Raw genomic sequence first — 16,187 nt, 5'->3', positions numbered from 1 at the left:
CACTAATTTTTTTTTAACCTTGTGGACACTGTTTTCATGATATGGACAGAAAACTAACCTCACATCAGTCATTGCACAGATGACTGATTTTATTTAGTCCTGACTGGTAAGAAAAAAACAATAAGCAAGAAGTGAAGAGCTCAAGCACTCTAATCAAAGAAGCAGCATTTGATCACAGATCACTGTAGTAACAGCTTAATTTACAAGCAGTGAAGTATATCTAAATTGAACTCTATCAAACTACTTTCCCTTTTGAGCATTGGCTTCCTTTTTATTTCTATCTAAAGGAAATAAACCTGTTTGCAGATCATAAGTGCCTAATGTGTAATGCTCTCTAACATGTAAATACATATAAGACACAGTGGATCAAATTTCCCTCCAAGATTCACCATTGCAAATGAGAAGAGAATGTACTGCAGTGTTTAGTTACTGAAGCCATTATTAAAAAATCACTTCATACATCCTCTATGTTACATACACCAAAATGTATGAAAAACTAAAATGTCATTGCCCTTATGTCTGGAAGCCTTTGCTGATGTCCACTGTTTGTGAAGACCAGATCTGAGTCCAAACTCAGTAAGCAGCAAGAGTTTGGTAAATCCCTGCCCCTGTGGGGAGATGGCGGGATATGTAAGGAGCAATGGGTTGTTCTTTGACCATGTAACTCACTGCAGCCCTGGAACACATCCACATCCTGCACAGATGAGCGTGGCAGAGAAACCTGTATGCCACGCATATCTATAGTCTCCACTGCATACATATTTTTCAAAATATAAATAAAATAAAAATACAGTGCTTGAATAATTTAAAAATTTTTTTTTTCCTTTTGTATTAAGAATAAATCCCCTTTGGAGGTAGTTTTGACTTTTGGGTTTTTGTTGGGGTTTTTTTTTGGCAGGAAGGGAAAGCCCCTGCTGGAATTCAAGGGCATATTTTACCTCCACCACTAAGCAGGTACAAGAGCCAACAATATTTAGCTGATGAGTTAATAATTCAAGAGAAGGCAAAATAATGTAAAAACTAGGGTTGCCTTTCAATAAAATAGAAATCACGTTTTCATCCACTCAGTAAGGAACTGTACATTTTTTGCAGTCAATCATCGTCTTCGCTTTTGCTTTCTCTTGTCTTCTTCACCCCAGGGGCCCTATCCTGCTTCAAAGTGCCCCAGAGAAGTACAACCAGAAAGGGTTCTTTGCAGGGCGCTTTCTCCTGGCTGCTTTCCTCTTTGATTAAGCAAAGCTGAAACCAGCATTTCATCCATAAAGCTGGAAATTAAACTGAAGGGGAGAGATGGGAGGAATGCTGCAACTGCAGCCAAAGGGCAGCTGAGTAATTTGAAAAACTGTCCAACTTCGTTTCACCAGTGTTTTCAAACTCTTTCACATGGAAAAGAAGCAGAGCCATAGCAACTGCAATAACTAAGGTGTGTATATAGTTGCCAACAGGCAAAATCTTTGTAAAAATATGTGTAGCTTTTCCAACATATCTGATCTTTTTTCTTAGCAATAATAGCTGAAGGATAAGATGTTATTAAAGCTTAGACACACAGTAGGAGGAATGAACGGTTCATGCATAACAGCCTGCAGAAGGTTCCACTTCTTTGGCTGATTTGAATGGCTGTTGAAGGCCTTTGAGCATTTGTTAAATATGACCAACTGGAAGTACAACAGGAAAATACCTGTACAAGGAACGGGGCCATACTGGAACATTTGAGGGCTGAATAGATGTTTGGATAGGATGTCAGTTCAAATTCCTCAGAGCCTATGGGAATGTGAGACCCACAACATGTTTTGGAATTCATCTTCCATCCAAGAAACCATGTTCCTGCCAGTGGCTTGGAAGAGGCCTGCGGAGGGCACAGCTGTCACCTCTGGGTCTCTGTGTTCCCTGGATAAGGGCCAAGAAACATTTTTCAGGCACCAAGACATTCTTCTGGAAAGCAGCAGAAGGTAGACTCAAGCAATGAAAGGATTTAGATCATGTTTCCAGCCCCAATTGGACTTTGACCCAGGCTATTGATCCTATCTGTTCCCCTGTGGCACTCACTCCTTCCCCACCTCAAGACCACCAGAGCTGGCAGGAAAACCCTTGCCAGACCCCTGTTAAATATTGCTTGTATTAGACACACTGTTAATCATTGCTGTAATCATTTCTAAACTTTCCATTAAACATTTCCAGCAGCTCTCATCCTTGCCAAAAATGTCTCCTACTGTCAGTGATCACATCAACACCAGTTTCAAGGGCACAGAGATCATTCTGAGAAACAACATTATAATATTTTATGTACTTCTAATATGGCCTGGTTTAACAGCTCTCTGCGATAGAAAATACAATAGCTAATAGCAGAAACAGAAATAATTACTTATTTCAGAATTAATAAGTTGTGGCATAGTCTGTGAGTCATTTCCTTGACGAACCAATTTTTTTTACTCATCAAATTTGCTCATGGAGTAATTATCTTGAAGACAGGAGTAGACAAGGAGTTTTTTTCCTAGAACAAATTTAGAGAGACATTAATATCTTTTAAAACCATGTCCCAGATGATTCTCTGATAAGCTGTTACAAGCATTTATGGAATGGAGTTTCTGTAATACCACCATAGCTAACAAACTACATCATGATGGAGGAAAAGAAAAACAACACAAAATGTTTATTGATATAGTATGTGCATTGTATAATCTCTTAATATCAGAAAGGTTGGCATTTATTTTCCAAAATGAATACTCATTTTGTGCAGTTAAAATACTATATAAACACATTTTTTTCTTAAGTTTGCTGTCAGTCTTTAAAAGTTGAAAGCATTACAGAAACATCAAAGCCGTTTCTGGAGTTTTACACCTAAATGCTACCTCATACTCAGAGCAAAAGGCTGGTGCAGCAGGTACTCAAATGTATTTCCAAATGCCTTGAGATTAGTGTACAATTCAAAGCTTTCAATTTAACAATACTCTTTCTTTCCCGCCCCCCCATTCATTCTTTAATCCAGGAATTTATAGGTGGAAGTATCAGCAATATTCTGTTCTTTAAAATTAGAAGCAGCTGATTCAATTTCTACAAAGATATCAAACACAAATGGAAGGTATTTGAAAAAATTTATTAGCTAGAATTTGTAGTTACATGCAAACAATAAAGCCAACATTTAAATGCTTCAAGTCTGAGATTATTTCCTTGCTGTTTTTAGGGGTGGGAGGGGTTGCTGGGATTAGTTTTTGGTTTTGTTTTCCAATGGGGAACAGCCTTTACAGGAATCCCAATAAAATGTCAGGTTTGAGAAATTTTCAAGTGGGAAAACTCCCTTCACTCACCACACTCTTGGTGACCTGATGTACTGAGAGGTTCACACTACCAAGCCTTTTGGCCAGGATAATGATCTGTTGCTTCCCAAGGACCTTAAAAGAGCACAAGCATAATCCCTGCCAGGTCAGGCACGGGTTGTAGATGAGGATAAAACCCCTGCCTGCTCGTGGGCCTTGCCAGAACCTGAACCCTCTGTGCAGCCCTTCCCTTGGGGCTGTTGGCTGGAAGAAGAGACTCATTAAATAACAGCAATAGGAAGCTGTTCATATGATTTGTGATTTTTACATCTTAATTTATACTGTTTTGCCTTTACCAGCTACCTACGCTTTCTTACAATAGCTTCCTCTGCTACCTCGCAGTCATTTCATTTGTTACCTTTCACACTTCCTTTATTCCTTGCACACCACTTCCATCTTCCTGGTCTTCTGTACCATCTACTTCTCTTGCTCTCTCTTTCTGTATCAACTGCTGTTTGCTGCCAGGTTATCCCTTATCAGCAGAACAGGACGAACTCCTCAGCTTCTTCTCTCCTCCACAGGTAGATGAATTGTACTTAAGCCATATTCATTTGTACTTCATACAGGCTCATAAATCTGCACAATGTGGATAGTATAAACTAAGTCAAGGAGTTTCTTAAGCAATTTTTAAAGCATTGGCTACTCTATACCTCACGTAACAGAAATAATTTTGCTACCTAACATTTTGTTTTTCTTTTGTTAAGATAATACAAACTTAATTTTTCACATTGCAGATAATCCCCTTGACTTCCATCATACGTCTCAGAGCTCCAGATTAAATGGCCTTGCAGAAGCTGGTCTGAGTGTGTTAACAGATTGTATATGAGGTTTAACTCTGGCCTGGGAAAAAACTTTGTTAACTTTGCAAATTGTCAGTAGCCCCCTTAGTAGAAAAGGGATTTGACTGAGTTTGTTTTTTCCCTAAAGAAAAAACCTCTACTATAGCAGCTCTTATGGAAAAGCATCAGTACTCATGAAAACAAATGATGTACAGTACTTGAAACAGGGAAAAAACATTTGGGGAAACACCAGCCATGATGCTGGTGTGCTAGAAAATAGTTGGTCTGAACTACTAAGAATACCCCCGCTCGTATTTTCTCATTGATAATTAAGTACTAACCACAGTTTTTCTATGAAAATATGAGAGTATCATAGGTCAGAAATTCTTGTCCCATTTGCAGTGCCTCGTACCACGAGCTCTGTGTGGGATATTGACCACCAGGGATTATGTGCAAGTACTCCATTTATTAACTACATTGCAAGTCCCTGTAGTAACAATACCTACATAAAGGATTTCCTTTTCTGTGAGGCCAAGTGGCAGACTGAAATGTTGCCCAGCCTGCAGATACAACAGGAATAACATTTTGCCCATGTCTCCTTGTGCCTGCATTCCTTTGCCTGAAGGTGCTAACCCAGTCAAAATAGCATGCAGTCTACAAGCCCATAGATTGGTACCTGTTTGTGTATGTGCACTCAGACACAGAGGCTTGAAAAACTATATTTAGATTTGATTAATTTTTGTGTTTCTCTGGCCAGCCTCTTTAATTTCTTAGTATTATAAAATGAGTCACTAAGCATCTAATATTTATCCTCTGAAGATAAATGTTTGTTATCAGCTTGGCATGAGAACTTCTGGTCATAGCTGAGGTATTTATAGCAGATAATTATTATAAAAAGACCACGTGAAACCTGACATCAACATTTTTCACTCTTACCTTGTCCCTGATTCCTGAACTAGTAAAGAAAATTATTTTACTTCTGCTCCTAAGTAGTACAGTTAAATAAGACTCACCAAAACAAGGAATTTACTAACCCATCTTATCTTGATCAGTTTTGGACCTAAATCAACAATAATTATATCAAAATCCATAGACTGAGGTTGACTTCGATTAACAATGTGGTATCTTATTTGTCATAGTAACTATGAAAAATAGCACTTAAGAAAAACATTACAGAGCGGACTAAAGAATAACGTAGGCCTGTTGCATAGAGCAAGAGTACTAAATGCTGTACTGAGGAGATATAAAATTACTGTCAGTGAAGCCATATGTCTTAATTAAAGATGTTAACAACAATAAAAAATAATTAACCTTAAAATCTTAGGCATTAATTTCTAAACTTTAAAAAATATTATTAGTTTTCTGCAAACAATCACACAAAATAAGAAAAAAAAGTTAAGTGTTCTCTGGAAAGGCTGTCATTAAAGGAAATAGTTTATTTTAAAGTGAGATCTCTTCCAATCAATAGAATTGTTAAGAGTTATGATATGGAAAAAAGTCTTGAATTTTAATGCTTTGGCAATACTATGACAAAGAAAGCTGCCTGCACATTCAAAGTGTCAGGTTTTATACTTTCAGTCACCTACAAAAAAGTGGGTTATTAAAAATTATCTCATTTCATTAGAAGACATTATAAGCATATTTTATAAGTACAAACAAACAGCATTTTAAAATCCTGCTAGATTTTTTCCTTCTGCACGGGAAGAAAATGTATTTTGGTCGCCATAAAATTCTGATCAAAAAAATGAAATATTGTGGTGGGGAATAATCTTAGAAGTATTGAAATGCAAAGGTTATGATTGGAAATACACAGTATCATTTTATGTTATCAGATTAACATAGCACCAAAACAGTCCTGTGTGCTTCAAAACCTTGATATAAAAGAGAAGACACAGACCTGTGCAGCAATCAAAAAACAATTTTTAAAACGTGATTTGTGTTTAAATGTGTGTAAAAGTGAAGCTTGTGTTTTCATTAAATATAAGGTTCAGCAAATATATTGAATCAAATTATTTGCTAACTACTGCTGCTACCTAACAAGACATCTGTTATAACATAGAGGATATCTCAGAACTTTCTACCATTCAGAAGGTGGCATAATTTAGTTGGGAGAAATTGACAGTTTAATGTTCTAACTCTTGTTGAAGTAGAGTCTTAATATAACATGATTAAAATTACCATTTTGCAAAACCATATAAAGGCAAACTAAAATATTGCTTTCCATGTCCAAGTCTAACACATACTATCCTACCTATGAAGCTGAACTTGTATCAAAGTAATTTATAAAAACTGCAAAAATGGTTAGCACCCAAAAAATCTATCATCTGTGAAGCTCTAAATGATTGTCAAATAGTCACTTCAGAAGTCAGCGACTTCTCCCTGTGGTGAAGAAAAACATTTGACTAGAAAATAAACCTACAGCTCTCCAAATACTAATTGGAATACAGATGCATGTGTTTAAGACTTATATAGCTTCTCAAAGAAGATTTAAAGGCATTAAATTAGGTCTTGATGTTTCTTCTTCTACCAAACATGGAATCTTCTATGTTCATTATTTTCCTTTTGCTGTTTTTACTGAACAATGAAATGAAACTTGTATTTAAGGTCTAACTCTCAGCTACATAAATTTGGGAATTTCTATGGAAAAGTTCCTTCACCAACCAGAGGAGGAAGTTTCCCAAACTAACAAGCATGAACTATACTGCTGCTTCTCAACATCGAGCTGTCATCTTTAGAGAATGCCAAGATGGTGTCTTTGTCTCCTGCAGTCCTCTGGATCATTCTGCACTTACAGCAATGTGCTGGACACACAACTTGCATATGAAAAATGGGAACAGAACCCTGAGAAAAGCAAATCCATTGGAAGAACAGATATTGTTTAATAAAACAATTTTGAGAAGTTTCACTCCTTCCCTTGGAAGAAAAATGACAAACAAGTGTAGTCATTTTTTTTGTGATGCGAATGATTTGAATTTATCACAACTGCAATCATAAATATAGTTCCAGATTTTAAGTGCCTATCTAGGGTTGATTACTATTAAAAGTATTTTGCTTGACAATTTTATGCATCCCTCAGAAATTCAATATTACTCAAGTTACCATAATGTTACTTGTGAGCTTTGAGTTCAAAACCATCCTGATGTGGAGTGATGTTTTTCCAGTAACAGCTGCAGCAGATTGTCACTCTATGGCAATACAAGTGCTAAGGGAGTCAGGTTCAGCTCTCTTCAGCCTCGTGTGCAATTCTCATCATTTCCATGTATCCAGAAGCAAATCTGGGCATATTTGAGAGGAGTAATTCGTACTGCTACATTGTAATCCTGCTGTTCACCATTGACATCTACCCACTGATGACCTGAGTAAACAGCAATGATCTTGCGTTTCCACTTCTTTCTGTTTGGCTCCTTAAGACGGAGATAGACACCAGATCCAGTGGAACCGGGCTCAGCATCACAATACTGATAAAAGAGATCATTGGATTCATCAGAAATGCTACAAAATCTATAGACCAGCTGCCCAGATCGATCATTGTCAAAACCTGAAAAGTGGATCATGCTCCCAGGCATCATTTTGATCGTTGGGCTGATTCCCAGATCCATGTATTTCCTTTTGTGGGGACGCTTGAGCTCAAGAACAGCATAATCATAATCCAGGGCAATATCCCCAGATACTCCCTTAAACCAGCCTTTAGGGATGTGTGTACTCTTAACCCTGGTCCACTGGAAGGAAGGCTTGCCATCTGAGGTCTCCTGCTTCCTCCCTGACCTTCTTTGCTTTCTCCCACCACCCTTAGATCGTCGTCTTACTTCTGTGGCAATTTCGGGATCCTCAGAAACTTCTCTCCTATTTCTTTTAGCACCTTTGCGTTTCCTGCCATCACCTCTCGATTTTGTCTTCATCAGACCCACCCTCAGTCTTTTGCTGCCTTTAACATAATCCTTGCCGTTGTGCAGACAGTGGGCAGCTGTTAGCACGTGCTTGGGGGAAATGAGAATTCCACTACAGCCAGTGGAGATCTTCACAGCTGTGTTGAATGGAAAGTTTGTCATAAACCGTTTGTCATAGATGCTGAACCTACTGTCTGTTCCATATATCTGCCTCTTCTTTCTTGAAGACCTTTGTGTGGTTTTGTTTCCAGCTGGGTCGAGCACTAGTCCGAGGACATTCACTTCAGTCAGGGTCCGTGTGCCATTTTCAAAAACGGTCTCATAGGATAGGAAGTCCTTCAAGTCAGACAAGCTTGGCACCGGCAATTTTCGTTGACATTCAATTCCACATACACTGTTCAGCTCTAATTTGGCTTTCGCTTCAAATTTAGGGCTGTCAAGGGAGAAAGTTCTCTCACTCACAATCTGGGGAATCTTCTTTAAGTGCCAAGTAAAATCTTGTTCCGTTTCTGTTCCATTAGTGAGACCCAATATAGGTATGACAAATATGAATAGCAGTAAGATGTGCTCCATTTTATCTATGTTTTTCTAAAACAAGAAAGAGATATTTGAAAATACACACTGGAAAGACACACAGTTATCTTAGTATCTTCAAAATATAATCATGCAATATTAGCTCTGACATCAGTAGAACAGAACTTAACACTCTGCTCAAAATAGAAATGCCTCAGTTATTCCCTGTATCGCCTCTGACACTTCCAGTGGTCTAGCAAGATGGGTGCAGACAAACCAGCCATCATCCATGCTGAGCTACCTACTGGAAGATGGAAACATGGATTTTATCTGCTTTTCCCTCAATGGGGCAGCAGACTAAGTCATTCCACTCTGTACAGCACCCTATTTTTATTTATTCCTTAGGAATGCAATTATATTTTATGCTTCTGTTTGTCATCTCTATAGCTACTCTCCCCAACACCAGATACTTAAGGTTCAGCTGGACAAGATGCGGATCGTCTTGTCTAGACAGTGCTTTTGTCAAGTTAGGTTGGACCAGATGATCTTGAGGTGTTTTCCAACCTGGTATCCTATAATTCTGTGATTCTATGATACTGTTTGTAGGTGGAACATGGCTGAAAACTACCAATTTATTCAAAAGTTACAGTAAAAGTTGAGATCTAAGCAGAGACAGACAGACTACGCTCGTGAGACTGAGGAACCCTTAGGAAACCAGATTAATTTCCCTCTCTCATGTAATGGCCAAAAAGTAGCTGCTTTAAGTGACCTAAAAGTCACCAGTGGTTCTGCATTATATACCCAGCTAAGAACTGTCAATCTGCCTGCTACAGAAAATGGTACCTTGCTAATTGCTCTACCAAGGAACTGACTTAGAAAGATCTCCTTTCCCCTTTCAAAGTTTATGTTGTCTGGATATGACAGATGGGCACCTAAAGAAAGTGGCAAGTCCCATTTTAAATGCCTTCAGTTTTTATAGCTCTGAAAGGTCTTCTGCAAGTTCTGCATTGTAACCCACTGTGTGTCAACAAAACCTCATTAATTTCCTGTGTGTACATGTCTGAATGTCTCTCAAAATGCTAGAGAATTTCTAAACCCATGGTCATAGGAGACAGGTAAGTGAGGAAAGTAGAAGGTTGCTGGTCTAGAGGAGTGTCCTGGTGATATACCCGTACATGCAGGAAAGCCCGGCCAAATAGGAGGGACAAGTCTGCTGACTCACCACATGCCTTTTTCCTGCAGGATCCCACAAAAGCTGCAGGAAGTGTTCCATCTGTGCCTTATGGTCGGTCACATGTGGAAAGACTCTCCTAGGTGGGGTGATGCACCAGAGAAAGGGCTGACACTTTAAATGGGAAAGACAAAAAGCAGTATTATTCCCATATGTAGCTGGGAAACATGCTGAAAAAATGTAAAATTGTTAGAAGTCTGTGACAGAGCCAGGAGCTGAACCCAGAAGTCTTGATTCTGAGCTCAAAACATTACTGAGAAGACTGTTCTTCTCCTTTGGCAGCAGTGATGTCAGTGGCATTATCCAACTACTGACCACTGCCATTGGGAAAGCTGCCCTGTTTCCAAATCCTTCGTTTCAATTACATGGAAACCTCAGCTGTGCAGAAATAAAAGGCCTATGATTAAACTTTTAAAGTTAAGCAATTCAAGGATACGCATGTGGTTAAGGTCTCTGGTTTACATGGTAATGGCAGTGTAAACCAGGACAAAGATAACTGCTTTCCTTTTCTTGAGCTCAGTTTAGAATAATATGAGTATTGCCATACAGTGAAACTGCCTGTTTATGACCTAACTAAAGATCTAGCACGAAAAAAGAGGAGTATGTGTGTGACATGGAAAAAGAAGAGGTAATATAATTTTAAAAGCTGTACAATGGACCAACAACTCCTACATTTTTGAGGCATCGTCACCATGCAGACATCAGTCTTGTCTATAAGAGGTACCAATTATTACTTTTTAGCCAACTAAGCACTATGGTTCAAACACAGCTTCTTCCTTCTGACGCCAAATTCAGAGGGTGGTTTTGTTTCACGTATTTTTTTACTCTTTTCACCTGTGCTTACATGGAATACCAGCTTTGACTGGGAGTTTACTTACTGGCATATACATAAAGCACATTTCACAATACAGTATAATACAGACCCACCCTGGCTTTAAAGTAGCTAACTCAGGTTTTGGAGAAGATGTATGGACATCTGGAGATTACAGTGACTCACAGGTCTAAGCTCTGGGGAGAATGCAGTCATATTAAAAGGTATCTGAAGGTTTTGAAAGCAGAGCACAGCTGTCCCAGGCACAAGATTTTCTAGACAGATACCAGTAGGCCATAGCAGTCTAGATTACTGGTATAGCAAAAATACAGATATTTAAACATTAACTTTTACATTTGAAGCATTGCTTTGGCTATTCCTCAATTAGTAATAAATATGAAGAGAAATGATGATTTTGTATTTTTATGAATAAATGAAAAGGTATCAAAATAAAGAAATATTACGACAAGAACATAAGAAGAGCTTTCCTGGCATGATGAAAGGTCAACCTCCTCTAAAATCCTGCTTCTGACACTAAATGCAGATACCTACGGCAGAACACAACAGGGCAACCACATATGTCCCTCCTTCCTCACGCTCTCTTAGCTTACAACCAGTTGCACTTTTAAGTGAGAGGTAGTTTCTGCTGTGTGAGGAAATCTCAGTAAATTTCTCCTTCATAAAGTTGCTTAGTCTTCCCTGGAACCTATATAAAATTCTGTATTCACAGTGTTCTGCATCGAGGAGTTCCACAGCTTAACTACATGAAGTACAATGAAGCATCACCTTTTCTTTATTTTCAGCCTGTCTGATGATAAATGATGTGTTATTATTTTGGAAAACTTGTTTGCAATTTGCTTTGTGCTAGTATAGCTGTTGAACAGATATAAGGTTTTAAGAAACCCAGGCTGGAGAATGCCTTTTCTATGTTCTTTCCTAGAATTGTCTTCCCTTTCTCAGCCCTTCCTCAGGATCTGGGTATTTGCTATTTCTCTGTAGTGAAAGTTCTTTCAGTAGCTGCTAGTTCATATAGAAAATCTTAGAGATGCCTGGGTTGATGTCATTCCGCTGTGATGGCTGAAGTCTTCACAGCTAGACCCATAAATAACCTTGCTTTATAGAGAGACTTTCTGCAAGCACATGGGTGGAGTACTATGGCTCCCTTCCACTGCCCTTTAAAAAGAAAAAAAACCCAAAACACACAACCCTCAATAGATGCATTGGAGCCTCCTATTTGAAATATTACATTCAAGTGCTCACTGCTTACAAAGGCAGTCTTCGACGCCAAGATTTTCATCATTCATAACAAACCACTTGTTGCTCACAATAAACTAAGTACACTTCAGCAGAACTGGAAGAAGTCCAAGCTGAGGAACTTGATGAAAATGGTAATTCTCATTGCACACCAGAACAGTGGTCCTACTAGGCAGCATTGTCATTTACAGCCATGTATTTAAGCTCTGTTTACGAACCCAATCTCTACCATTTAAGCAAAGCCAATTTCAAGCATGGACAACAGTTGCCATGGCCCAATAGAGGCTGCAACAAAGGGGGAACACAGGGATTCCTCTTGCCAGAGGATGGTGATGGAAATGTGTAGATGGCTGCAAAGACACCTTTGCAGGGTGAGAGAAGGGGAGTGAAAAAACCAACCCTCGGATGAGGAGGAAAGGCCCTGATAAGACTACAAGCTGAACACAATAAAAAACACTCAACATCTTACAGTTTCTGCCACTCTTCCTCCAAACCCCAAACTGTTCTGCCCTCTCCTTTCTTTCACTCCTTCCCCAGAGAAATTTTGGGTTGGTTTACAGTAATCAGAAGCCTTGAGTCAGCTCTGCCATTTTGGTAGAATGAATTGCCTCAGAGAAGACAGAAGAAGATGGAAACTAGAAAGAGAGAGAGATATCTACAGCTCTATGAAAATGTTGAAATTCTCCCTCCAGTTTCCAAACCCAGGTGCAATGGCGAAGACTCTTTATTTGGTGACATTCCAGCTGCTAAGCATATGTATACAAGAAAAGCACTTTAGTTCTTCTAATTTCTTGTTTCCAATATTCAATCTTTCTGCATTCACCGAACAAAACTCACTCACATCCTAACTTGTCAGGATATCCTTTAACTATTTTGGCAGTATAACCTATCTTACTCCAGAAGAATGCATCTCAAGTGCTCAGGGGAAAGCTTGTAAGTCAAGCAGAACTAGAATATGTTTTCCTTCAGGCTAGCCCGGAGTGAATTTGCACGTATAAAAGTTGTATCCACCTACCCAGCAGTGTTTTATTCTGGTCTGTTCAGTGCAGCCTCTGCTCTGGCGTTTGCTTCTTATCGTACGACACATTTCAAACTAAGCTCACATAATTTTAAGTGCAATTTTCAGACCATAAAATATTAGAGGCTGCTACACTAACCGGCGTCTTTAACTGCTTTTGGCTTTACTCTTATACGTGAAGTTGGAATTCACAGTTCTACTCTGACGAAGCAAAACAGAGAACAAATTTCAGAAAGCTCACACTCCCTGTAAGAAGCCGTCCCCCCAACCTCACCCGTCTCACTGCTCTGTGGCTGCGCTCACGCTAAATATCGGCGCACACATTTCATCCTCCACTCTGACTTATACAGAAAGCCCCAGGGCGGCTCCTGGCTCTTACAGCTTCAGCAGGCGTAAGAAGAACCCGTGCCACACGGCAGGAGCGGCGGCTGCAATCACGCGCGCTGGGGGGAAATAAAGCGCAAAAGGCGGTGGGGACCGGGGCTTTCCCCTCCGTTCCCCGTCCCGGCCGCGGGATGGCGCGCCCGGCCAGGCTCAACCCTCTGCCTGACACCGGGTCCCGGGCTGGTCCCGGGCAGCCGCGGCTCCTCCCGAGCCTCCCCGCTCCCCCGGGCCGGGGGCAGGCGCAGGACGAGGCGGGCAGGTCACCCTCCGGGGGTCGGGACGGGAGGAGGGCGGAGATGGGCGCTGCGCTCCCACTGCCCGGCGCTCCCACGCGTCGGCGTGTTAGAACCCAGGGGGTTCCTGGAAGGCTTTAAACTCTACAGCTCTTTAACCATTCCCTGCTCCTGGTTTCCCTTGCGGGCGTCTTTTCCACGTCTAATCCAAAGGAGTTCCCTTTCTCCGGAGCCGGCGAATTAAATACCTTGGCACTGGTTTGGGGTTCTTGTTTGGTGTTGTGTTTGGTTTTTTTTTTGGTTTGTTTTGTTGTTTTTCTTTTTTTCCCCTGCCATTCCAAGATGAATTTACTCCCAGCAGTGACGAATCTGGATGAAATTAGTGTCAATTCCAGAAGAGCGTGGGGATGGTAGCGTGACAACTGAGGGGATGAATCAGAACTAAGGGGAAAGGTTGTTCTGAAGGGTGAAGAGGCTTCTTCCCCGCTCCCCGAGGAAGACACACTGCGGGCACGGACCTCTGAAAGCCCAGTAACTACGCTGCTTGCTTCTGTCCCCGCAGCCGTCTGTGATAATAATAATAATAATAATAATAATAATAATAATAATAATAATAATAATAGGAAGAAGGAGAAGAAGAAGAAGAAGAAGAGGAAGAAGGAGGAGGACGAGGACGAGGAAGACGAGGACGAGGAGGAGGATGAGAAGAAGGAGAAGAAAAGACCAATGGAACGTGTCACGCTTTAGTCCTATCAAAAATATAGCCCTCGGGCTAAAGAGGCAGGAGCTCTATACCAAACCCTTCAGCTGCCAAGTCCAAGGCACTACATTGCTCAGCCTCATCATTTTTTTTTTTCCTACAAAACGACCCGTGTAGACAGAACGACATCGCAAAAAGAACCAAGATCACCTTACGGAGCACCTAACCCTGCGCTGTCCTGTCCCCCTCAGCCCCCATCCCCGGCTCCCATCCTGCCCAGGCAGATCTTCCCCGTCCAGGTCTCTCGGTGCAGAGTCAGGAAGGGTTTTTCTCTCCTACCTGGCAGCCCGCACCGCAGGACGAACGGAGGGCAAAGCGCGGGGTCGCCGCTCCGCTCCGCTCAGCTCCGGCCGCGGCTACTGGGGACGGGGCGGGGGAGCGGCCAGGTCTACCCAGAGGGGGAGGGGGGAAGGGAAAAAAAAAAGGAAAAAAAAAGAAGGCGAGAGGGAGGAGGCCGGGAGGGCGAGAGAGGGGGAGGGCCGAGGGGAGAGGAGGCAGATCCCGGTATGTCCGAGGATGGGAAGGGAAGAGGGGGCTCTGCCTGCGGGGCGGGGAAGAGAAGCGTCCCGGGAGAGGACGGGGAGCCGGGGTGACCCGGGGCGGGACGGGCTGCCGGGAGGGTGTAGGGAAGGCGGGGGCAGCGGGGAGGCGGGGGGACCCCCTGCTAGGGAAAGGAATGGGGGCGCCGCGCACCTGCGAGGGGTGCCGGGCACGGCGGGGAGGGCAGCGCCGCCCTGGGCTGCGCGGGGCTCCCGGGGGAGGCTCCTCGGGCCGGGATGGGGATGAGGCTGCGCCGAGGAGCGTCCTGCCCTCCTCGGGTACCGCTCCTCGGGGACCCCTGATCCTCGGGGACACCCTGCTCCTTGGGAACATCGCCTCCTCGGGGACCCCTGATCCTCGGGGACACCCTGCTCCTTGGGAACATCGCCTCCTCGGGGACCCCTGATCCTCGGGGACACCCTGCTCCTTGGGAACATCGCCTCCTCGGGGACCCCTAATCCTCGGGGACTCCCTGCTCTTCGAGGCCCCCCAGCTCTTCGAGGTCCCCCTGCTCCTCGGGGACCCTTACTTCTTGGGGACACCCTGCTTCTCAGGGGCACTCAGCTCCTCGGGGACCCCTGCTCCTCAGGGACACACTGCTCTTCCCCAGCCTCTCTCATCAGGGCCCCAGAGCCCCGGTGAAAAGCGTCCCCTTTCTCTTCTCACTGCTTTTCACCCCTCTCTTTCTGCCTTTCCCTTCCCTGGCTGTCCCTTTTGCCTCCCCTCCCAAGGCAGGAAGGTTTGCATGGTGGGCTGTGCTCTGTACATCAGCCCCTGCATTACAACAAGATCTTCCCTCGAAGCACGAGGGAAGAAAAACTCGTTCATGCGTTTGCTAGCGCTTAACCTGAGTTGTTTCAGTGTGCTCATCTGCTGAAAACTCAGTTCACACTGGATGAGGGCTCACCGATTTGCCAAAACCGTCAGGAAATTTGTGGCCTTGCAAAGAGATCAGACTGAGATCTCCAGAGTGCCGTTTCGTCGTCTTAATCATAGGCATATCCTTCCTTTCAAAGACTTCTCAAATTTTACGGAACCGATTGTACAAATAGGTTAGAAAGAAGACTTTGGCCAGCAGCTGCACCCTGCAGTTTCATTTTGAAGACAGACTGATTTCTTCAAGGTGCTGATATTTTTTTGCTGATCTGTTTTTGTATTTATTTTTGTGTACAACTTAAAACCAAAATGTAAGAATAATTGCTCATGTGCCTGAGAAAACAAGCCCAAGAATTCCCAGTTTGATTAACAAAGCAAGGCAGAAATTAGTGTAAGGTAGTTAAGTTTTACAAGAAGTCTATTGAACATGAGAGCTTCCGTACTGAGTCAGAGCAAGGGCTTTGCTAGACCAATACTGTATTGCATTAGTACAAGGCAAGGTCATACAGTAGCCTCCATCCAGCACTTTCCTTACCACTAGTATTTCAAACTCAGAGATTTTCTGAGGCAGATGTAGTTCTATGCCC

General features: G+C 42.3%; 1 protein-coding gene across 2 annotated transcripts; it reads right to left on the bottom strand.

Annotated features, from left to right (window-relative positions):
• Positions 1 to 2,434: 2,434 nt before the first annotated feature.
• On the bottom strand, positions 2,435 to 14,595 carry PRSS35 (serine protease 35). 2 transcript variants are annotated; one of them, XM_054063829.1, is made up of 3 exons: positions 14,464 to 14,595; positions 9,716 to 9,838; positions 2,603 to 8,568 (listed from the first exon to the last, which is right to left on the bottom strand). In XM_054063829.1, the coding sequence occupies exons 2-3, from the start codon at positions 9,764 to 9,766 to the stop codon at positions 7,321 to 7,323; spliced, it is 1,299 nt and encodes a 432-aa protein (XP_053919804.1). In that variant the 5' UTR covers positions 9,767 to 9,838; positions 14,464 to 14,595; the 3' UTR covers positions 2,603 to 7,320. The 2 variants fall into 2 exon arrangements, with proteins under 2 accessions (XP_053919805.1, XP_053919804.1); XM_054063830.1 differs by lacking the exon at positions 9,716 to 9,838 and having other exon boundaries at positions 2,435 to 8,568; positions 14,464 to 14,579.
• Positions 14,596 to 16,187: the final 1,592 nt, after the last annotated feature.

The sequence above is a fragment of the Cuculus canorus genome, chromosome 3, assembly GCF_017976375.1.
Source record: "Cuculus canorus isolate bCucCan1 chromosome 3, bCucCan1.pri, whole genome shotgun sequence".
NCBI classification, from domain to species: domain Eukaryota; kingdom Metazoa; phylum Chordata; class Aves; order Cuculiformes; family Cuculidae; genus Cuculus; species Cuculus canorus.
This window is presented reverse-complemented; position numbering and strand designations above follow the sequence as displayed.